This window comes from Tripterygium wilfordii, chromosome 5 (genome assembly GCF_013401445.1).
Source record: "Tripterygium wilfordii isolate XIE 37 chromosome 5, ASM1340144v1, whole genome shotgun sequence".
NCBI classification, from domain to species: Eukaryota; Viridiplantae; Streptophyta; class Magnoliopsida; order Celastrales; family Celastraceae; genus Tripterygium; species Tripterygium wilfordii.
In genome coordinates, this window is record NC_052236.1 from 11,627,415 (window position 1) to 11,651,817 (window position 24,403).

At 38.2% G+C, this 24,403-nt stretch overlaps 6 protein-coding genes across 6 annotated transcripts; 4 read left to right on the plus strand and 2 right to left on the minus strand.

Annotated features, from left to right (window-relative positions):
* Positions 1–1,343: 1,343 nt before the first annotated feature.
* On the plus strand, positions 1,344–2,816 carry LOC119999125 (transcription factor RAX2-like). The gene is made up of 3 exons (XM_038846644.1): positions 1,344–1,553; positions 1,633–1,762; positions 1,948–2,816. The coding sequence occupies exons 1-3, from the start codon at positions 1,418–1,420 to the stop codon at positions 2,612–2,614; spliced, it is 933 nt and encodes a 310-aa protein (XP_038702572.1). The 5' UTR covers positions 1,344–1,417; the 3' UTR covers positions 2,615–2,816.
* Positions 2,817–4,108: 1,292 nt separating this feature from the next.
* LOC119999126 lies at positions 4,109–6,774 on the minus strand. Its single transcript, XM_038846645.1, has 5 exons — positions 6,298–6,774; positions 5,897–5,994; positions 5,491–5,607; positions 5,299–5,400; positions 4,109–4,418 (listed from the first exon to the last, which is right to left on the minus strand). The coding sequence occupies exons 1-5, from the start codon at positions 6,518–6,520 to the stop codon at positions 4,248–4,250; spliced, it is 711 nt and encodes a 236-aa protein (XP_038702573.1). The 5' UTR covers positions 6,521–6,774; the 3' UTR covers positions 4,109–4,247.
* Positions 6,775–6,885: 111 nt separating this feature from the next.
* LOC119999127 (zinc finger protein 593-like) lies at positions 6,886–8,983 on the minus strand. Its single transcript, XM_038846646.1, has 4 exons — positions 8,792–8,983; positions 8,564–8,672; positions 8,301–8,363; positions 6,886–7,287 (listed from the first exon to the last, which is right to left on the minus strand). Exons 1-4 carry the CDS (start codon positions 8,871–8,873, stop codon positions 7,185–7,187), a joined length of 357 nt encoding a protein of 118 aa, XP_038702574.1. The 5' UTR covers positions 8,874–8,983; the 3' UTR covers positions 6,886–7,184.
* A 3,913-nt stretch (positions 8,984–12,896) lies between these two features.
* LOC119999130 (heavy metal-associated isoprenylated plant protein 5-like) lies at positions 12,897–14,929 on the plus strand. Its single transcript, XM_038846648.1, has 5 exons — positions 12,897–13,019; positions 13,167–13,314; positions 13,441–13,667; positions 13,751–13,829; positions 14,154–14,929. Exons 1-5 carry the CDS (start codon positions 13,011–13,013, stop codon positions 14,654–14,656), a joined length of 966 nt encoding a protein of 321 aa, XP_038702576.1. The 5' UTR covers positions 12,897–13,010; the 3' UTR covers positions 14,657–14,929.
* Positions 14,930–19,463: 4,534 nt separating this feature from the next.
* Positions 19,464–20,537, plus strand: LOC119998153. The gene is made up of 2 exons (XM_038845388.1): positions 19,464–19,930; positions 20,045–20,537. Exons 1-2 carry the CDS (start codon positions 19,595–19,597, stop codon positions 20,309–20,311), a joined length of 603 nt encoding a protein of 200 aa, XP_038701316.1. The 5' UTR covers positions 19,464–19,594; the 3' UTR covers positions 20,312–20,537.
* Positions 20,538–22,526: 1,989 nt separating this feature from the next.
* Positions 22,527–24,296, plus strand: LOC119998152 (transcription initiation factor TFIID subunit 8-like). The gene has a single exon (XM_038845387.1). It carries the CDS (start codon positions 23,135–23,137, stop codon positions 24,227–24,229), a length of 1,095 nt encoding a protein of 364 aa, XP_038701315.1. The 5' UTR covers positions 22,527–23,134; the 3' UTR covers positions 24,230–24,296.
* Positions 24,297–24,403: the final 107 nt, after the last annotated feature.

Consider the following 24,403-nt stretch of genomic DNA (forward strand, 5'->3'; position numbering starts at 1 on the left):
TATATGATTGAATTATATGTCAAATCATTTTTTTTGATTAAGAGGCAAAGACATGAAAGATGCATACTTTTTTTTTTGAAATACCGTTGAGAGATATGTTTATAATTGGATTCGAATCTTGGGCACACATATGTCTAACTCAATCGATTGTCAACCGAGCTATCTCTTGTTGGTAGGAAGATACATACTTTAAATTATTTCTTGTTTGATTATATATATAATTGTTTACATGTGGTTGATATTATATAGAATTGAAACTGTGATTTTTTTTTTAAAAAAAAATTGTCTGATAAATATTATTATTACTGATGGCTAATTCTTTCTATGGTGTGGTAGATGTTCAAATATTTTGACCGCCTAGCCAATCCGTTACTTTAAAAGTTTGAATTATAGTTAGGATTCCACCTTTTTTTCAGAGAAGTCAAAGATTAGCCGAAAAAATCAATACAGTATCACATCATGTGGTGATTTTTCCTATCCAATCGGTAGACGAAACTCAACAAACTAAATCTCCCTGTACAAATGAGCACGGGAAGTACCGCACGGTGATATACACCCGACATTGGAGAAAAAAGAAGAACAAAAATAAAAAAGTAAACATAGAGCTCCGGTCTCCACATTGATCGAGAATTGAAACAACAAGCTTGCATCTTCATATCCAGATCAATTTAAGTCAGCATCCAATCAGATCTAGAAGCGGATGCAGATCGGGATGTAGATCGAAAGAATATCTACCATCATCTTCATTATCATCAATTATTTGGTCCAATGTTGTCAATTGACAACCTTCGAATGAGTAACTATTTTCATGAACCACTCAGGGTGACTGAATTGACTAAGGATGAATTCTTTTGATTTGAAATCCCAAATTCATGAATAGGTTTTTCATCTGTATGTTTTAATGCAATAATGTTTGAAAAATCAAACTGAACATCATACAAATAGAAAACAATACTCTCTCATATTTTCAAGGGGTAAATAGTTTTTCTACAATAATTTCATAAATACGGCCTCCATAACAATAGTTAGTCTCTAAGAAGACTTGTCCTATACCTTGAAGAGGACACACTAACATTATACATAGGCCATCACTTTCACTTGCACAATATTATATCTCAGTATTAATTTTGAGCAGCAGACTTTGGATTCTTTGAGAGAGAGAGACAGTCACATAGACCAAGTAATAAGGGTAGCCATTGGAAGGTCCCTCTACTTGGTTTATTCATATATAGAAACCAATTCTGTACTATATAGCTCAATCAAACAAAAAAGAGGGTTATCATCATTGACAATTAGAGATCCCTCTACTTTGACTTGGGTTTATCCCCCCCCCCCCCCCCCCCCTAAACATTATAACTACCCAAAAAACTTGCAGGTCCTTCTCAGCAAACAAATTGAGCATAGAAGAGAGAGAGAGATGGGAAAATCTCCTTGTTGTGACAAGGCTAATGTCAAGAAAGGACCTTGGTCTCCTGAAGAAGATACAAAGCTCAAGGAGTATATTGAAAAGCTTGGAACTGGAGGGAACTGGATTTCTCTGCCACAAAAGGCTGGTAAGAGATTCAATTTGTTCAGTTTTCTCCAATTTTATATTTTTTTTGCATGATCTTAATTGGGCTTTTCTTGTATCAGGTCTTAGAAGATGTGGGAAAAGTTGCAGATTAAGATGGCTCAACTATCTTAGACCCAACATTAAACATGGAGAATTCACTACTGATGAAGATAGGATTATTTGCACCCTCTTTGCTAGTATTGGAAGCAGGTATCCCTTAAATTTACCAAATTTGATCTGGGTTTTCACTAAAGATCCAAACTTTATTCTTTAATTTCTCTTGTTCTTGTTCTAAACTATGGTATTTTTAGGCTAGACTTTTTGTCCACTTATGCTACATTTAGCATAAAGTGACAAGTAAGTATGGCTAAAACTTGTGTCTTTGTGGAACTCAGATGGTCAATTATAGCAGCTCAATTGCCAGGAAGGACTGATAATGATATCAAGAACCACTGGAACACTAAACTCAAGAAGAAACTTATTGGCATGGTTCATGATCCTCTTCAATCCAAGAGATTAAAGCCTCATGAAACTACCTTCTCATCTCTTCTTCAAACTTCTTCTTCTTCTTCTTCATCTTTCTCACCATACTATAATCCCCAAGTGAGGTCTTTCAATGGTCTTGATCATCAACAACAACCCAATTTGAATTCATATTCACCAAGTTTGCTGAGCAGCAGTTCTGCTAATTCTGCTATTCCATTCCAAGAGAGCTTATTAAGCCCTATGCAGCATTATCAAGCCACAGATAGTCTTATCATGTTTGGAGGTGAAGCTAGTACTTGCAGTTCCTCTGATGGGAGTTGCAAATTGGAGTATGAAAACAGTACTGATTGTGCTGATTTGAAGAATTACTACTACCCAACTGATCCAGAAAACCAAAAGTTCATGCTTTCAAATGGGTGGAGTAGTACTGAGAAGCAAAGTCCAATTATAGATCAGTACTATGGTAGTCTTGAAGAAATTAAGCAGCTTATTAGTAGTAGTACTAATAATAGTTGTCATAGCAACTTTTTGTTTGATGAAAGCAAGACAGAAGAGGAGAGGAGCTTGTACTACTGATGATATTGACTGTGTGTACAATCACAAAAGATATGATCAGGATGGGATTAAAGATTCAGATTTGGAGTGGGATCGGATTGGGTGTTCTTTGATTTTTTTAAAGTCTTCTCTTTGTGCATTTCTTTTTGGGAAATGATGTATGTTACAATTCCATGTAAACTAGAGAAATCCAGTGGGAATCGAACTCAGAACCTTTCGAGTTCATATAGTTTGACCTAAGAGAAATTTACCAACTAAACTATCACCCACCATCAATTATTATTGATAACCCTTTTGATGTAGACAAGATAAAGAAATGAACCAAAGATAATTAAAGAAAAGAAAACCACTTGGGGAACATCAATCAAACAAAAATTTTCAAGTGTTTGTTTGATAGTGCAAGTGCTAGAGAATCCTTATAGGGAAGCAGTCCAAGAGCACCAAAAAATGTGTGATGCTGCCTTTGGATACATCATTGGTTGATGGGTTTTGCTGTCAAAGATGAATAAAATAATGTAAATGCCAAGAAACAAACAGAAAAGGCAATATTGAAAGATGAATATGCAAATCACATTGACCTCTTCACCATTGTTGTTTGTTTGCTTGTGAGATTAGATTAATTGCATAATGGGATTTGCCAGCTATAGGCACTATATGAGATTGAAAAAGATGATTTGTCTTAAAAGGCTGTGGGGGGGAAGAGTTTTTTTTCCTAGGAATGTCTTTTCTAGTGGAGTGCAAAAAGGGGCAAAGAGGGTTTGGGCTCCTACTGCCCCCATATGAAGCATTTTTTATAATGTGGGATATCAATGTCATTGTTTGACTTTTCAGACAGTTTTGTCTCAAAGAGGCAACAATGTTATAATGGTGTATTAGGCGCATATGGGGGTTGTTTATGTTGATCCTATCTCATTGGTTTATAGACATAAATCAATCATCCAAATAGTGCTCATCTGGTGCACCAGTGAGACTAATCCTTCAATTATTTTAGAGTAAACAAAAGTTTCTTCTTGGATATAATTGAAGAGCTTAAAGTTGAAAAGAGAGTCTAAATACTAGCATCACACGTATGCACGCCATTAAATTCAAGCGTTCGAACCAATTGAAAATATTTTCTTGGGATTTTTATGATCTTGTGGGTTTTCAGTCCACTTTCAGGGAGGGATTATGAGCCCCATTTTCACTTGCATAAATTTCAATTCAATCTTACATGTCGCCAATATGGTGCGGGTCGTCTGAGGTTTATGTCTACTAAAACCAAACAAGCAAAATTTGGCTGCTTTTAAGGGCAGATGGAGAACAACACCAAGACTACTACATGACTTGCTGGTTCTAACAACCCTTTTTGATCTGTCTGAGGAGATGACCAGGTCAGTAGACAAAAACAGACCAGACAAAGGTTTCAGAATTTCCTCTTGGATATCATTACCATATTGGCTACAGTCTTGCAAATTACTGCTTGTTTAAGGAGTCCATGTTCATTTACAGTCACCAAATTACGAACGGATCAAAAGATGACTGAAAACAATCGATTGATATTGACATCAAATTTCACTGGACATGTACACAGTATTTCACTTTAATTTTGTACAGAGGAATGCAACACATTTATGTACAACATGTGTTGACAATGTTAGAAGGATTAATGACCAATCTACAAAAAATCCCATTGCCAATACACCTTCTCCACAATCCCTCCGCCACTGCGAACAGCAAGGTGAAGTGTTTCAGAAACAGGAGGAACCCCCCAAAGGTACGGCACAGCTACGGTCATGGTTAGCCTTTCATGCAAACCACCTTTGCTTGCCTTCTCAGCAACAACCACCTAAACAATAAAAGTTACATATAATTTAAGCTTATGGCTAATCTACACAAACCGAAATTTGAGGGAGGTAATACACTTAAATCTCGTGAAGGAAAACTTTGTGGTGTAGCTACAGCCACTTCAAGCATTAAAAGCGAGCAAGCATAAGATAATACCTGCTGTGGAAACATGCATGTCATGTCTAGGAAGGTGTTTTGAGGAAACCCAAAACTAGTTTAACTGCGTATAATATCACTGGTTTCAAGCTAACATGGTTGAATTTTTTCACACCGATTATTTTAGTTTTCATTTCAGAAATTCTTTAAACAAGTTCAGATAATACCTACTATAAAGTGGTTTATTGTTCCTTTCAAAATTTCAGATCTTCAACCTTATGCCCCTCATAGAACTCTTATTTCCCAAAATTAGTATACTGAAATTATCTTCTCCGGGTAGATTGAGTCCAAGGTCAGACAATTAACCAATAAAACTTCACCTGCAACCCGGTTTTCTACTAACAAACAACATTCTATAAATGAATTTGGGATAGAAACTAAGGGAAAAAGACAACCTAATTGCACCATCAAAGTTAAAAACCAAGGGAAATTGGAAAATACTCATCGACCATTTCCCCCGGCAAAAGCAGAAAACATCAAAGTTAAAACCAAGGGAAAACACTCATCCAAAACGTCGCTTAGCATCTCAAATCAGAAAACATCAAACGAAAAACGACAAAAAAAAAGCATTAGATTCTAAGACAATTCACTTTTTGTTCCCTCTAATTAGATACCAAGCCTACCAAAACAGATCATTAATAGGGCTGAACCAGTATTTTAATTATAGTCCCTTCTCAGCGAACAAAACAGTGCATGGAAATGACTGAGAAAAATATAAGAATTACCTCTCCACCATTGTCCAAGACTGTGTCTTCCACAACGTCGCTTAGCATCTCAATTGAACGGCAAAATCCAAAGATGCAAAGCTTTCTGCCCAAATCTAATCCCTATAATAACTAGATTGTCACTAATGAAACAAGGAACTAGAAATCTCAGGAACTGGCACACAAAAGAAAAACATCATATGAGTTGCTTACATTGGTTGCCGCAATATCAAAAAGTGCACCCAGGCACAGTTCCTGCTTTGGATCCATGTAATCACTCTCTTGAAAACGTTGAGTTTTTTTAGAGTTTTTAGTAATCCCTTGCTTCTTCTGACAAAAAGAAACAATATATAATGAGATGACCAAAGTAGAACAAGTAAGACAAATGGAAGAGGGGTAATACAATGTAATTCTAGAATACTATAACTGCCTCATCTACAAAATAAGACAGTACTACTGCTACATTCCTTCTTCCTTCTTCATTCAAGATAGAAAAATGAAGTGGAGGTTTAGTTTGGTTCTAACTCATGCAAAAAATTCAAATGAGTGACACTATCATGGGTCAATCAGCTCAAAGCAATTTGTATTCTGATGCTCAACAATAGCTGAGAAGGCATACGGCTGAAATGAAACGTCGAGGAACCATGGAGCCTCCAATCTGGATGAGCCCATCAGCGGTGAACAATGTAACTCTTTCCTCTTGAACCCATTGAATATCTGTCAAATACACCCAACAGAAACCATCAATCTCATGAATGAGAATCATCAAACAAAATGGCCATGGTATCCGTGCAGGATATGAAGAGCAGCTTAGATCAGACAATACACATTCAATTAGTACAGAACAAGGTAAAAATCATTAGGATAAATGAACAGAGAAGATGGGAGAAGAGAAATTCAATTCAAGGATTCAGCAGAAGTTCCATCATCAACGAGGGATTTTTCCCAAACATAAGAAATTCAATAATAATCAAAGATAATGGAAAGGCAGTTGAAAACTCAGGAAATTGAGAGAGATACCGTCGTCGCCATCGGACCAGGGAAAGAAACCGGGTGAATCTTCGCCGAAGAAGCTACCAGAATCGGAGGATTTGACGGTGAATCGAAGCAAACGAGGGTGAGGAGAACGCGAGATGGGGAATCTCGAAAAAGAAGTCGACGGAGAGAAATAGGATTCTCCGGATCGAAAAACAGAAGGAATGGTAGAAAATGTAGAGAAAGAGAGAACAGAGGTCTCTGCCATTACAACAAATCCAGAGACGGACGGAATCCGGAAGGGAAAGAAACGAGGGAGCGAAAGGGAAAGGAAAGAACTTTGACGCCACAACCGAAACTCAAGCCCAGTTCGAAACGGTTGGTCCCCTGGCCTTTCCGTACAAACTATAAACCGACTCTTTTTTTAATAAACTTGTCCCTGTCCCCGAGCTTTTTGACAAAGTGAAACAGAAACTCCCTTCGGTTTACTTGTCCAGACCCCAAGCCGAATTATGTTATCATCCGATTTACTTGTTCAAATTCGATCAATTAAGTACTTCCAAAATCCAATCTAAATTAAGATTCATTCATGTAAATATTTCATGAACACATGTGATTGTCCAACCAAGAACCGATCCGAAATTTATTTTTTTCGACCCCTAAACCATAATATAAATGAATTTGAAGACATATAGAGACATAGTGGTATGCTCTATAGTTGTACATAAAGTACAAGAGATTAAAAAAAAGTACATATAAGAAGCAAAGGACCTGCACTGCAAAATTGGGCTAATTTAGTTCCTCATGGACAGTGCAGTCCTCTGTATCTGAAATATCAAAAACCTCTATATTTAGAGAACGAGTTGGATTCCAAAGAAACAAAACAAAATTTTAATGGAATCCCAAGATTTTCCCCAGGATTTTATGGAATGTCACAATGACATGAGTTTTGGACCATTGTCTGGCATGCCCATTCCAGCAGCCAGTTCGGCATCAAGTTGAGTATGTGGTGCAGGACCCATCATCTCCTTCACTCTGTAAAGTAAGAATGTAAACATCAGATTGTATATCTTTAAATATCTCGAGGCAAAACATTAGATCTCACTAAATTAGCAGATTTAGAGGAAAATAAAGCATTAGGCATTATCAGGGAATACACTTTTAGTGCGAGTAAAATTCTTAGAAATTTAAAAACCGAAAATAGCACAAGTTCGAATCCCCTTCCCCAGCGTTTCGATGCTTATCGAAAAAAAAGGAGGTTAAAAATGAAGAAATGAACATAGCAAGAAGTACCAGCCTTTACATTCCACTGTTCCTTATAAGCATATTTCAGTTGGATGATCACACCTACTATAATTCAAAGCTAACAAAGCCAATCCAAAATAAATGGTTATACATTGTCAACCCTTGCATGACACCTAAAGTAGTTACCAGCATTGATATATACTGTGCTCTGCTGTCAAATGGCTTGCACACACCATCTCCAGAAGTACTATTTTCAAAACTCTTAAAAGGACTAACCATGTTTGAGTTTATTGGATACTGAAAGTTAAGAAGTCAAAGTTAGGGTTCTAAGAATATTAAGTATGCTTCAAGATTTGAACATTGTCCTGGTCCAAGAAGAAGTGCAAACCATCTGCTGCTTAAACTATACCAAGCAAATGTTCATAGCAACCACTCACACCAACCTTTCATCCACATGCGACTTCCATCAAACGTGTAAAACTTGAGAGCCATATTAGATACTTGTGATTTCATTTTGAATTCCCCATTCTAAAAGGCCCAAGACTCCAAGGGATTACGGAGTGAGCCACAAGGACACTACTGAAAAATCAAACTACAAGGCTACAAGCTACCAATGATGAAAGTAATTTGGACTAGAACAATGAGGTTCCAAAATTTTATTCATGTCAAATAACCATACATAATATGTGGAGATGTTTAAACCCAATCCCACTACACCCTCCTTCCAAGCATAGCATTAAGGCAGATTATTCAATATCGCCGCGTAATGAATAATAGAAGTGCCAAAGAAACAAGTTACATACCGCTTCTTGTGACGTTTGGTCTTGAAGTGTTCATCCCTTACTGTCACATTTGCAAAATACCGGCTGAAAAGGAAGAACAAAAATAATCAATACCCAAAACAAGAGAATCCTCGCAAAAGCTTGAAAATTTCATGACCTGAAAAGCCAATAAATAGTCCAGAACCTCCTTTTGTATAACCAAAGAGCATAATTTATCGAGATTCAGACTTCCACTAAAAAAAACATAAATAAAGGAATTAAAAAAAAAAAAACATAATACTTACTCGCAGTGGAAGCAGTAATACTGGCCCATCCCGGGCAAATCCTCATCGAGGGGCAAGGAATTCTTGTCCACTTCTGGCTTCTGCAACTGATCATAGACCATATCGTCACGTGACGAAATTTCTCAGTCAAGGTAACATATATGCAATTGAATAGATAAAACTTCAAGAAAAAGGAGAAGAATTATGTTATATTTATAATCGAAAGCAAAAGAACGAAAAAAAGGATATCTTTGACAAGGAATTTGGTGCGGCGAGCCGTCTTGTGAGAGAGTCTTCGCTTCTTTACCTTCCTGTTTGGACACTTTCCCATTTTAATCGAAGTTTAGGGTTTCCCACTGGTTTTCTCCAAAAACCCTAGAAGGGCAAAAGCTCGCGAAAGAGGGAGAGAACACGAAAGGGTGTTTTCAGCTGGAAAAGATTAAACGACGTCGTTTCACCGTACTTTCTAGGTTCTAAACCGGCTCGAACTTGGAAGTGACGTCGCTCTTGCCATTTTCAAAGTTTTGGGCCTCGGAGAACTGGACTCTGGGCCAATAGGCAGCGTTTAAATAACTCGAGTTGGACTTCTCGTATATATGGGCCCCGATCCAAACGTTCATCGCGGTTTCATTTACAGGCCCAACGGGACAGAGAGAAACAAATAAAAATAGCCCACGACCCAGGCTACATTTTTCTCAGCAAGGCCCGGGACCTATACAGTAAAACCCAACAGGCCCACGACTTGGGCAGCAGTCTTCTCAACAAGGCCCACGAACCATACAGTAGAACCCAATAGGCCCACAACTTGGGCATCAGCCTTCTCAACAAGGCCCACAACCCGTACAATCAACTTATAGCTCAACAGACACACGATCTAGGTTGTAACCAACTCAACAAAGGCTCGTAGTCTTCACAGTCGGTCTATGGGTCCCTGGCCCAGGAAGCTCTCCTTCACAGAACCCACGGTTTTACCAAACCAAGACCCAATGCCCACCAACCCAACACCCACGTGATAGTGGTAGGTCATGTGAGCCAAAAGCTTATAAATACAAGAGGCCCCACCACATTAAAGAGATCCAATTTTGAAAGTATCCGACTCTCTCTCTCTCTAAAGTCTAAATATTATCCATTCTCTCACTAAAATACGCCAACCATATTCCTAACTTAATCATTGAAGCTTCCGCAACCAGCGTCAAACTTCATGATTCACTCTGTGTCATCTTTACAGATTTGTTGGTGGTCTCATACAACATCATAGTAATTGTAGATTCTCACATTGATATTGTCTTGTTGGGGTTGTGGTGACGGACCCACCCTTTGAATGATAAATCAATAATTATGGTTGAAATCGAACATTTCACAAAAGATAAGTATTACTATGATCACGATCAAGAATCTATGTTCTCATCATCATCCATATATACTCATATTTTGCCATAAAAAGAATAGTACTTTTGGTGAAAGACAAAAAAATCAAAGGGAAAGACAATTGAGAAAAATGTACCATAATTTTCTTGACTTCTTGGCACACGGAGGAGGAGGAAAAAAAAAAGGTTGGATTGAAATGGCATCATTAGACATTTAGACCATAATTGTTGCCTTTCCATTCAAAATTCATGACTTTTTGGTGGGTACGTACGATGGAGGAGGAGAAGAAAGTAAAATATATACACCCACCAACTACATTTTTATGGAATTTATTATAATTAGGTCCACTTAATCATCCTCCTTCTCTCAACCTTCTTATGAATTTCACGTGTGGGTGGATCATATTAATCAAACACTTTCCAACATTTTAAAATTTTGGTCAATCGAAATGTGAGAGTCAGTGGGTGGATGGATGATTGAGATTACTAATTAATTAATTATTTTAGATGGGAGGAATCTTTTTATTCATCATAGAATAAAAATTAATTGAAGAAATGCAGTTGAAGGACCAAATTGCATGTATAGTAAGATTTAAGTTTTGTCTCACATGGAGACGGGTTTGGTGTGGGTGTGTTTGGATCAATAATGATAGGAATCCCACAGCGACAGCTAGTTGGTATTCCTATTATTCTAGATGTTAAATTGTACATTTGTACACATAAGATTTCATGTGCATCACGTGAGACATATGAAACCCATTAATTCACTTGGATCATATATGTCCAACTTAGCAGCTGTGATAACTCGGATACCGATTATTGGGATCTTTGTCATTTTCGTGCTTGGATTATGTGAGATGCGTAGTACTCTTGAAATCAACAAAAATCTTGTAAAAAGATGTAAATCATTTTTGTTCTCTTCTTCCATGTTGGCAATCAAAGTCATTGGAAGAGTCTGGCAATTCAAACACTCGAGTTCACATGAAGTAAGAAACACGCAGTCAATTCGGATAAATTCTCTGTTGATTAGAAGCTGATGGAAGTCCAAAATTGGACCGATCTTTGATAACGTGCACAGTAGAAAACATGAGTTATAAGGGGTTTCGAGAGTGTTCTTAGGATGACCCCTTTGATGCTCAAGTCAATGTGCAATTAGTGGGGGATTGCTTGGAGCTCTCTCACTCTATTAAGTAGCTATTAAAAGTGTGGGGTTCAATATGTTTTACTTGGTGCTAGAGGTCACATTTTATATGAGCTAGAGCACTATAACTTTGATAGGAGTATATGTCTTCTTCCTAGATTCTTAGACGGATAACTCATTTCCTAAGTAGAGTTGGTCTCACTTTGGGTTCTCTTGTGTGTTCGATCACTTGGACTTTCGAGGTGATTTTTTTGGCTTTCGAGATGGTCTCTTATCGGTTGTTGTGCCTCATGTAGGCTCCTCGGGGGCCTTCTTCTCAACTAGACTCCTTGATTCTGCCATGGTCGATGGCCAAGGAGGACATGTGCGGCTCCTCAGTTGAGGTGCTAGCTCGATATCTTGTGTCACGTGTCAAGATTCAACTGAAAATTATGTATGTCCAGACCAAAATGCCGTAACTACTAATTCATTATTTCTTGCCGGATAGGCAACTTCAGAGTGTGGAAATGGAGGCCCACCCCCCACTACCACGAAGGTTCTTCTAGCTAGGCATGAATTTTCAGTCCCTCACAAAGGGTCCCCAAAAAGGCCCTGTGGGGAGTCACAATCCAAATGAATGGTCCAACAACCCACCCACACTCCTAGTTATCTTACTCTTCATTCAAAGGCCTATTATTGACTTGAAGCCCTTATGTGGGTGCATTGAGTTTTGAAGTGTAAGGGACCATTCCAAGTCTACTCCTATCCCTTCTCAACCCGTCCCACCCTTTTCATAATCTTTGATTTTAACACAGATCATTTGAGTGTTAATACAATAATACTCCTTGTAGACCATAAGAGAGTTTGGGATCTGTTAAAGATTTCACATTGGAAAAATGTGAGGATTGCTCCTTGTTTATAAGGACAAACCTACCTTTAAACAATCAATTAGGCATTTTTCCAAACTTGGTGAGTTGGACTTAGCCCATTTACTGAGTTTGAGAAAAACAAACTCGGGCACACCTGATTAGCATGAGAGATTAATTTCAAAACCATATTTGGACACTACTGAATGCATTTTACTGAGTTTGGAATTTGAAAATTAAATTCAAATCACCCAAATTAAAAAAACACAAGTATGCAAAGCCAAATTAACAAAACCTGATAATATATAACTGGTCAAGGTCAAGAATGGAATTCTATGATAGCTGACTTGGGAATTCCAAACCCACAAAAAATAAACAAGAAAAAGAACTAATCAAACCTAGGTAGAAAAATAAATTAATGGGTCATGACTGTTAGTGGAAGATTATTTAATTATCACACCAACACTATAATATTCTGTTCTTCCACATTAATAACACTTTTTCTACTTTAAACTAGTTCATATTGATCTGTACTACATCAACTCATACTAGTTTGAACTCAAAAAAAGTGTTTTTATTAGCTTAAAAATTTTTACATATTAGATTTTATATTTCATATCTTCCCTCGACGATATCAAACAAGAGACTTAATTCGCTTAGTACTACCAAACTCGAGTCAGGTTATACAAACAGAGTTTGCTATACGTGTAAAGAATCAAAAGGAGTGAGTTAAGAAATATGAGTCAGGGTCGAGTAAAAATCGGATGATTTGTCATGGTTTGGGGTCCCTGCAATGGAAATTGCAGACAATCCTTACAGTTTCATGCAACGCGTTCGACATCTGTTTAACAATGTGGGACTCACGCGTTATAGTCAAACCCGGCGGCAACGTTCTAGCACACCCCCTGCTGACTTCATTATCCACCATCCATCCATCGACATCATCATCCACCATCTCTTCAAACATACACATACATACATGATACATCCGTTTTCCTATATATATATATTCCCATCTCTACCTCCAATTCTTCCCTTCAAACAAAACCAGCATTCACAGAGAAATCACATTCTACTAGTGGAAAACCTAGCTTAACCACCACAAACAAACACTAATGGGCGAGGTTAGTTACTCATACAGCCATCAAATTTCATCTCAGCAATTGGGATCTCGATTATCCCAGTTGCTTGATTCCAGCAATTGCGATCCCAGTTAAGTTGTTTGCAATCGCTTGATTTCGTCTAACGCGCTTGTTTGGTTACTTTTGTAGCAAAAGGAAGTAGCGAAGAATGAAGGCGAGAAGAAGCACGCCGCCGCCGATCCCGCTAAGAAGGACGACGGCAAGGTCGTTTTGAAGATCGATATGCATTGCGAAGGCTGTGCTAAGAAAATCAAAAGAACAGTCAAACACATGGATGGTAATTATCACTATAATTCCATAGATAATCAACGAAATTCCCTGTGTTTGGCCATCTGTGAATTTTCCGTTCGAGAAAATTACAATTGGTTGATTTTTTTTTCTTCTTCCTTCATCATTGTTGTAGGTGTGGAAGATGTGAAGGCAGACTGTGCCGCCAACAAACTCACTGTGACAGGCAAGGCGGACCCTGCCAAAATCAAAGAGAGGCTTGAAGAAAAGACAAAGAAGAAGGTTGAGATCATCTCTCCTCAGCCGAAGAAAGACGGCGGCGGAGGCGACAAAAAGCCGGCCGAGAAATCGGAAACTAAACCAGTGGAGAAAAAGGCCGAAGAGAAAAAACCGCCTAAAGAGGTATGTTAGACAGTACGATAGCAGTCTTTCCTTCTTTATGCTAAAGTGCGCCGTTATGCTAAAACTGCTTTTCGATCGTACAGAGCACCGTCGTCCTGAAGATCAGGTTGCATTGCGAAGGTTGCATCAAGAAGATCATGAAAAGCATCTTGAAGAGCAAAGGTTAGCAATTAATAAAACAAAAGAAACTTGGTCGGAATGATGAAATTTACTATAATAAAGTCTATTATGCAGTTTCCACGTTATTTTCCGCACGGTTTCGTCCCGATCAATCTTGTCCGATGGATAGGTTGGGGTTAGGGAATTGTCAGTTACCAAAAAAATAATCGTTAACAAACTATTGTTTAAACTTAATACTAAATTAATGTCATGATTAATGATTCAATACAACTTCTCCGAATAAATTAATTAATCCCCTTTTAATTTAATATTTAACACAAAATTGTCGGTGGCAAATGATTAACTACTGTTTTGAATCGTCAATAGGAGTTGATAGCGTATCCGTTGATGCTTCGAAGGACCTGGTGACGGTTAAGGGCACAATGGATGTGAAGGATCTGGTGGCGCATCTCAAGGAGAAGCTCAAGCAGCCCGTCGAGGTGGTTCCTGCCAAAAAGGATGGCGGCGCTGCAGAGAAGAAAGACAAAGAAGCAGCCGGCGGCGAGAAGAAAGAGAAAGAAGGTGAGAAGAAAGAGAAGGAGAAAAGCGGAGATGACGGGAAGAAGGAAGGTGGTGCGGCTAAAGTGGATGTCAACAAGATGGAGTATTTTGGGTACCCGCAACCAGATCCGTCGTCCTGGTTTGATGGAGGCGTGTACGGCCAGAACTTCGTGACGGATAGTTATCACCATGGGTACGCAGCACAGGGTTATGTCCCTCCTCACCCAGGCCATAATATGCAGCAAGGATATGTGCCGGTGATCGACTACCACTCCCAGCCTCCACAGATGTTCAGCGACGAGAACCCAAATGCTTGTTCCGTCATGTGAGATAGAGAAAGATCAATGGCAGAGAATGGATTTTTACCGATAGAACTGAAGATGTAAATAATGAAGTATAGGGAGAGGAACGGTAAATGCGCAATCCAAAACGTGTACAATTCATGTAAGTCATATAAGAGTTGATAGATGAAAATCGTTACGGATCCAGTGTTTTCTATCCGAGATATCTCAAATGTTGAGATGAACGCTAATGATCCATGTAAAATATTGGGCCCCACATGCTCTATATGATCCAAATAAAATTATTTGCATCAATCTTAATATTTTGAGATAGTTAGGATAAAAAATATCGAGATTCGTAACACTGTTGATAGAATTATAGTTTAGGGTAAATTTGTGGGCTTGGCTAGCCCAGTGGTTGACTAGAGAGCCGGTTCGGTGGTTGTATTTGTTCTTTTGTGGTGTTTGTTGTTCGTTTAATCAGTTTATTAATTACCAAGATAATCATTGGATTTAGTTAAATATGAAATTATCAATATCATTATCTGATACGGTTGGTTAGAAATGGAGGATGATGTGGGGAGTTGGACGTGTGGACTTGTGCACGTGGTTCACTTGCTAATTTTTTTTTAAGCGAAGAGAGGGATTCAAATCCTGATTATCAGGGTTATCTACACTATCTTTATCATTTCAACTAGTGACTCGATAACAGTGACATACATGAGTCCTTCGGGGCCCCAGGTGAAATTTTAAAAATGGGCCCTATGAGAAAAAATTTAATGTCGCATATTACTTAAAAATATGAATCTTGTAACGTTTTAAAATGTAAAATCACTAATTATATTGGTGTAATCAACTTTTTCCAAGCAATCACTTTCAATAGACAATATAATTAATTCATTTAGCATTTCTTGTGACTACTATAATATTACTAGTCTAGTATTTTTTCTAAAATATGGGACCTGGGCTACCGCCTGTCTCACCCGCCGCCAAGGACGCCCCTCTTGAATAATTTAAAAATGGGTGCTTGTCGTATTTGCTATAGTCTTGATGATTAATTAATTATGTTGGTGGGGATGATTTTGATTAGTTGGTTTGTCCAAGGCAATAACAATAATACAGCTTAGGCAATGTATATAGTACGTTGAATTACACGTATTGCCAGTACAAATAAAATTTGGCCCTATGTGTAAATTGTATTAGAAAATTTTAATTAAGATAGGCATTTGATTACATGTATTTTCTGTTTGATATACTAGGGATGAAAGTAGGTTGAGCCACCCGAGGGTAGCCCCTATAGGCCCGAGCTCGGCTCATATGACAAAAGGAGTCGAACTTGAGCCTATTTTGAAGTCCGTTTAACCTAATGAGTTGAGCTTGAAGTTTAAGAAGTCTGACTCGTCGGCCCTAGGACCTACAAAATGGGCAGAAATATCTTGTTTATAATTAGTGTTCTTGCTATATAAATAAATAAAGTTGTTGAAAAAAGACAATGAATATATAAGTAGCCAATCATTTAGAGGATAAGAAATCCATATAGATATATATACGTCTTTGCATGCATCATCGGGCACTAATTAATTTTTGTCAATATATGTATATATACTTACACGTTACACCAATTGAAAGAGTACCATGATCACGATGCGGGACAATGATATATATATATATCATTATCATGGCGATTAATTACTCAATAATTACTATCCTATTTAATTTAGAGATGATTAATTCAGACTTGAATTGTATATTACATCTGTTATTCTGTCAATTCTTGGTGACTCATTATTTTTCTTTCTACGTTTGTCATGTATAGAAGGTTTTGAATTTTAGTAATGCTCACGTTGCAGTGTATATATATATATACACTCCACTAACAGCAATAAAATATATAATAAATGTAAATTAACAACGTAAGATGTTAGTTGCAATGGTCATCAAGTAATGACAAAATATTGTTCCAGAGCTTCAAGAATGAAAGACTAGTTAGCTAGAATCCGAATGACGAGATTACAAATCTTGATTTGTCAATAACAGTAATTACAAAATAAAAGATAATGATGTTTAATATAGAGACTGAATTGAGGCTCTCAATTAAGAGTAGTGGCAAACTCAGGAATTGGCATCATTGGGGGCACAAAAGTGATGGGGTATGGGGGCAGCGCCCCTAGATTTTTTTTTTGAGCTCTTTGTATGGGACCATGATTAACAAATATAGACTGCAAACACATTAATAATACATCAAAATAATAAGAACATATATATTAATCTATTTTTGGGGTTCTTTATGTTATGGTTCACGATTCACAAATACAGACCTCAAATACAAAACACATTAATAATAATTCAAAATGATCACATTAATTAAAAAATTCCATAAACACTCTCTTGTTTACTACCACTTTCTAGGGTCTCTAGAGGTATGCACACTCCCGATATATAGAGACATAAGACATACTGATTGTTTGATAAGAAACGAGATGTATTGATGGTGGGTTGGGTTTGGGTGGGCTTTTGGGTTAGGAAAATATGAGGGTTGGGTGAACATGTAAGTTAAGATAATAGTTTAATGAACTGGGCTAATGCCACTGGGGGCCTCTCCTTTTTCTGACTGGGGGCCTCCACATCAACCCTTACTAGAGCTAGTGGAATTTTTTTCGGGTCAATGGGGGCCGTGCCCCCAATGAACGTACTATACGTCGGCCACTTATTAAGAGGGTGCTTGTTTGTCCTCTATAGGGTACGCTTGATGGAATCAACCAGGCTTCTTGCTCATTTAATGGAGATGATTTGATGGAAAACCTAGCCACCAGTATGATATTGTAGGTCTTGAGCCATCACAACCCAATAACCACTCTAAAATACGTCATGTTAGTTGAGAAATGACTTGCCCATATAAAGCACTTCACAAACCCTCACACAAGTGATGTGGGATGCAGACACATGAATTCACATGATCATGTCACATGACAATGCAATTCTGTAGTTCATACACTTGCAAAGAAGACGTATGAGTTTGACGTTCCTAGAGATTGGCTTGCACAAGTTCCTTTTTGTATTATGAGCATAGTTGCGAAGGAAGGTGGTGTTGTGTCGGTTTGATTTATGTTTTCTTCTATAACCAAATATAAAACTACATTTTTTGAAGGAGAAACTCACCCAACACATGATCAACACATAGTGTCATCATTAGAAAATAGAATTACATAAAGAAAAACATTATGTATATAAAAAGAAGGTATAAGAGGGAAGAAGTTGACTAGTTGAGTCATCTATGAGGACCCCACCGTCTGAGTCAGCTCCGACTATGACTCTCACATGATGCTAACATAGACATGTCATGTATGGCCATGACTATGCATCCATACATGTCATGTATGACAATAGTCATGAGTCATGCATGATGATGATTGGAGGGCATATTTTTTTTGCTTTTGAGTTTGAAAAGGGTTTGGTTTTAGAGGAGCAATGGTGGACATGAAGATGACTTCATGGGTCCTAGTCCACGTCATGTATAATGATTTTGTGTTGGGAATTTGAATTTGTAGGCCATGATTGGTGGATCATCATTATGGGGTTTCCGATTCTGATCACCTGGTCCAAGACCTAATCTTCCATTTTTAACATGATGGCTTTCTTTCAATTCCACAATTTGGCTATCAAGTAACATTATTTTCATTTTCCAAGAAATTACTATTTTGGATTTTGTGTTCCGAACTTGGACGAGTGTTCTTGCAATAGAAGTCATTACATTGTCCATCACCAATGTACAGTCTATTTATCAAATTTTAAAATATTGTTTGGATCTACACTGATAAACATGATTAAGGTGTGATTTGATTTGCGGATCCAATTTTTCAGGAATAATAATTTTCTTTCTACCAAGGATTCCTATGTTTGGTAGATGAAATCCTTGAGATCTAGGATTCCAAAAAAAAGTTGGATTTCTCATAGTTCCAAGTCCATACAGTGGAAAATCCTGCAATTTCCTGCACCACCGTTAGATATGTTCAACGGCATGGGACCCATTTTATTTTTTAAATTTAAAAAACAGATTGGACTGTGAGATGGGAAACTGCCTGTAGTCTCCATTGTAGAGACCTCGAACTCAATTTCTCACAAAGGAGGAATTACCCTTTCCTCGTAAAAAGGGAGGAATCTTTGAAGTTCTCACTTATTTTTAATTAAATATTTATAATGAAATTTTGAAAAAAAAAACACATAAATTTGACAATATCCCACAATTATGTATTTTAAATATGTCATTTTTAATGTTATTTTATGTGAAATAATTGCAATTTTTTACTCTAACCAAACATGACCAATGATGCTAGGAAAGTAGTATAAGAGAGTGATCAAAACATTGACAAGGAATGAGGATACCAGGAAAATAGATTTTCTAGAACCCTCTTTCCATTCTCATCTCTAAATCCGTCAACCAAACGAGCCATAAACGTCTATAATTAAAACTACATGGAAACTGAGGGCTTGTCCATTTGAGGTGTTTAGGGTTGTTGGGTTGGGAGGTGTTTGTTCCGAACACCTCCCAACCCTTGACTGTTTCAGGCTTTCGGAACTGTTCGGACAAAACCTCTCTATAAGGTTATATATAAAAATCCCAACACCTCCCAATCAACACTCCCCAACCCTCCAAACGAGCAAGCCCTGAGGGATCCTTAACCTTTAACCCTTTTCTTGACTATTACACTACTATGGAACTACCGGGCCAAAGCCTGGATTCCAAGTCCTAGTTTTATTGGGCTGTAATAAGTAGCCCATAACTAAATCTAAGGAAACTGTAAAAGCCTTCTCTTTCTAAAATGGGCTTTTTATAAAAGCCTGCTCTTTATGGTTTGGTCCAGAACTGGAAAGAGGACGGTCTCCATCTCCATCTCCATCTCCAATATGCGCATCAAAGCTCGCTAGAACAATCAGGAAAAAGATCAGAGATTCAGAATCTGTAAAAGGTTCAAATTGACAAATTGAATGGCATCGGCGATCCCACAACCACTAATCCGTCAACAAGCGTCGAGAACCAGGTTCCTCAAATTCCGGAACCCAAAGAACCTTATAGTCCTGGAGAAATGCAGCAGCAACAGCAGCAAGAATGAGTGTATTATTACTTGTAGACTCGCCATTCTCGATCATCATCTGTCTTCTCCTCTGCGTCATACTCTTTCGCTTCGCTCTAGTGTTCTTCTACCTCATATTCCTCTTCGCTCTCTGCTCCAACCTCGTTTACATCCTCTTCGATCTCCTCTCTTCCACCCCATGACTACCCAATCTGCCACCGATGCCTCTCCATCGTCCTCCACCAAAACGGTGCGTATTTACCAATCACGAATTGATTATGGGTTTGCTGAAGTAGTAATTTTGACGCAGATTGAATGTTGATTACTGATAATATGTATGCAATGGGGTTTTGGGTGTGTGCAGGTGAGGGTTTCGATTAAGGGGAGAGTTCAGGGTGTGTTTTATCGGAACTGGACAATAGAGAATGCCACGCAATTGGGTTTGAAGGGTTGGGTTCGCAACAGGAGGGATGGCTCCGTGGAAGCTCTCTTCTCAGGGGACCCTGATAAGGTTCAGGAGATGGAGCGGCGGTGCAGGCGTGGCCCACCTGATGCCCTGGTTACTGGGTTCGAGGTTTCTCCTTGCAGTGAAGATCCTGGCACTGGATTTGAGCGCAGACCAACTGTTTGATCATTCTATATCAAGAGGTTTATCTTAACCATCTTACTATGTTGCTATGTATAGTTTTATTGTTCCGGATATGAATTACTTGCGACCTTTCAATCCTCTATACAGATTACTATTGCGCCATATGACTTGGAGATTTTCAAATCTTTAGACATATTATCTATCTTGTATTCCATGATTGTATAGTGAAATGATATAGTCCTATGCAGTTTCTATGTGCTTTTGTTCCCTTTATTGTGATTTTCGTTTACTTTGCATTAGTTGGAGTCTGGCACAGCCGCACATACCTGGGTTTCCTTTTCATCCCATCCGTAAGTGTTTATCTCTCAAAGATTAATAGGCAAGCACCCAAATAATATTTAGGCTTCAAGAATTATCATTGCTTGAAAATGCTGAGTTTCTGGCATTTAAGCATGATAATTCTTGAAGCCTAATTTTCTATCCAGATAAGACGTCATTTAAGCAGTACAACATCTGAGCCTCTGAGGTGGGTGAATTTTGAAGAGGCTATCATCCATCATTTAGATAGGGAGCAATGGTTTCTGTATGTTTCAAACAACTAGTTAAGATACGAGTGAAGGACAGTACTCCTATAAGTAGTACATGTGTTCCGAAAATATATGAAACATTCTCAGCCTGTATTCTGTAGTATAACCGGGATTGAGATTTGAACGAATCGATGCAAAACACCAGCCTGCTGTATATAGTTAGTTACTGCCTTACTGGGATTTTTTTCCTTCTTCTGGTTGTCTCTATTGATGCTAGTATTACAGGATGAGACCTGCTAGAGCAAAACTAAACCACTGTTCTAGATTATATATAATACTACGGATAGGTCCGGTAGGACGAGCTGAGCTTCCACGACTCCCACGAAGGTCGGTCCAGGTCTCTTACATTCAGACTATATTTACAGTGTTAGTATCTCCATAAGAATATTATGGTAATTATGATCTTGGTATGTGAATTCTTGTGAAGCAAAACCTGCAGGCAATTTACAGGATGAGCTTCCTTTTAATGGCAAAGTAGTGTTAGTAAGACTGTCATTCAATCATGCAGTACCATCTTTTTATATATACAGTTGCTGCCTAGGTATCTTGTTGTGGAAAGAGAAACATAAAAACCATATAAACTCTTCTCTAATATATTTTTTGTTGGCAAATCTTCTCTTTTACATTATCTAGGCTTCCCTACTGACAGAGAAAAAGATCCTTTACAATGGTTGCCATTTCTTATGGGTGCATCAATATCAGAGATTCAGATGGCCCCATGTTGTCTCTTAGAAATTTCATTTATGTTTCTGGTTCCCCGCATCATCCTCTGTAGATTTTTGCTTGTTCTTTTCGAATTCAACAGGGAAAGAGAGTGACAAAGATTGTTAAAAGTTTCATAATGGGAAAATGAAAAACAGGGAGGAAAGCATTAGAAGCTTAATGATGCTTAAGCTTTTCATAAGAAAGCTGCAGCGGGGTCTCGCCCATTTGGCATCAAGAGAACATGATCTTGGTGTTCTTGGGCTTGAAGAAGAAATGGAAGTTAGAAAAATGGTCCCTGAAGATGTTGAGGAGAGACATTTTGCAGTGGTTGCTGTCAAAGGTGGAAAGCCTTAAAGGATTTTGGTTGAGTTTGGGAACTTGAGGTTATTTTCACATAGTTTAGAGACGAAATTTAGAGAAAAAAATAGTTTAAGGATGAAAATGAAATTTTTTATAATTAAGGGACTAAGAGTTAATATTTAGTTTTTATATTGAGGAAGTGAAGCCCATTATAGGATCCAGTCCAAATTCTAGAAAGCCCATTATTATCTGAAGCCCAGTTCCTTAGATAATCTGGAGAGTAATAGATCACGCTGTACTTGAGGCGTTAGAGCATGTCCAATGAGACACTTGAAACCTATTTTTCAAGTGTTGAAAGTGAATTTTATGGAAAATTTAGAGTGTTATAGCTCTACAATGGATGAAAATGAACACTTGAAAACGCATTTTCTTGATAATGATACTTGTTTTATAGGTTGTTGTGGAAAATGACACTTGAAATATGGACTATGTATATAGTTGATGAATAGTGAAGAGAGAGATGATAAAGGTAAGAAAGAGGTGATGAAAAGTAAGACAGAGAAAATAAGAAAATGAGTATGAAGTATTAGAAAGTATGAAGTGTTGATGAATAGTGTATATTATGGGACCCATTCATTCAATTAAATTATGTCCTATAGGAGAGATGAGATGAGAGAGAATGATTTTGAAGTACTTGATATATTTTTTAGCATTGGAGTTGCTTATTGGTACAGAGTTTTCCAGTCTCGTCGCGTCGCGTATGGAAGCTCGTAATTCTACTTCAGCGATTCACATCCTTCCCTCCGCCCTCTCTCGATCCCAATCTCCACCAAGGGTTTTTCAATTTCCAAATTTTCCCTGCACAACATCAGTAACCCACACGCGCCCACTGAGCCCTTACACATTTATCTCTTTGATCTTCTCTTTTAATTCTGTGATTGATTTTGTCTGATCAACGGCCAATTTGATTTGTAAGAGCTTTTTTAGTGTTTCAGTCGAGGAGCTATCCATTGTTTTACCCGATTCAAACATTTGATTTCATTCTTTGGAAAGTTTTGATTCCATTTCCTAATACAGCTCTAGGGTTTTGGCTGTTTGTGTGCCGGGAAAGGTTGTAACGAACTGGGTAAGAGTGCAGAAGAAAAATTTCTGCTTGTTGATCTGCGGGGACATTGCATCTTTGGAGAAATTTTGCGGCTTGGGAGGATTTGTGTGGTGAACAATGAGGGGGTGTGCAAAACCCTAAGTTTATTCCGAGTTCTGAATATGAGCAATGGGGATTTGGAGATTTCCACGAGGAGAGCCTGATGAGTTTCAAAGACGTGGAGCCGATGAGTTTGGGCGTGCAGTATCGATGGTTGCAGTGGCGCAGATATGTCAGAGCGTTGGGTTTCAGGGGTTCAAGGGGTCTGCACTGGACTCGCTTGCGGACATTACAATCCGGTGCCTCCGTGACCTAGGTAAAGCCGCAAGTTTCAATGCGAATTTAGCTGGTAGAACGGAATGCAATCTTTTTGATGTTATTCAGGGTTTGGAGGATTTGAAACTTACTCAAAGTTTTCCTGGTGGGTCGTCTTGGTGCAGTTGTCTTATGAGTTCGGGAATCATGAAGGAAATATCTGAGTTTGTGTGGTCAAATGATGAAATTCCTTATGCGCATCCCCTGCCTCGGTTTCCAGTGATTAGGAGTATGAGATTGATACCTAGTTTTGTACAAATGAGTGAAACACCGCCTGTTAAGCGTATCCCGGCATGGTTGCCAGCATTTCCCGATCCTCACACTTATGTACACACACCCATGTGGAATGAGAGGGCGACGGATCTTCGTGCTGATAAGATTGAGCAAGCAAGGCAACGGAGAAAGACAGAGAGGGTCTTGCTGAGTTTGCAGCAGAGACTGGTCAGCAGTAATGGTGTTGTGGGAACTTCGGCTTCAGAGGATAATGAAAATGATGGGAATGAATCAGGTATAGTCTGTACAGTGGAGAGTGGTTCATACCTTCTTGTTCACTTTTTGGAGAAAGATGATTCTGCTCTAGCTAACGATACAAATGGAGCAGTGGGGCAAAGTCATTTTTCTGTGCTACAGGCATTTGCAACTGCCATTGAGATTGCGAAAGGTGGGATTAATGATGAGGGAGATGGTGAGAAAACGTTATTTTCTGGAAGGCCGCCCTGTGTGAATTTTAAGGTCAAAACCAGCAAGAAAGTTTTTGGTGAGCCCTTCAGTTTGTATCATCAAAAGAAGGGTGGAGGTAGAATGATGACAAGGTTATGGCCGGATGAGGAGAGAGATGACAAAAAGAGAAGAGCTGAGTATATACTTAGACTATCCATGGAAAACCCACAGGAACTCACTCAGTTGTGAATCAGTTTATCGACTGGCTGGCTTTGTGGACATGTTTTTTTGTTTAGCTTGAAGCCAGTAGTCACTGAGGATGTTTTTTTTGTGGAATAGACCCCTTTTGGATTGTATAGCAGATGATAACATATTAGTGTCTTTCTTTTTGCATTTGTTGTTCCAAAAACAAAAATGGAGAAG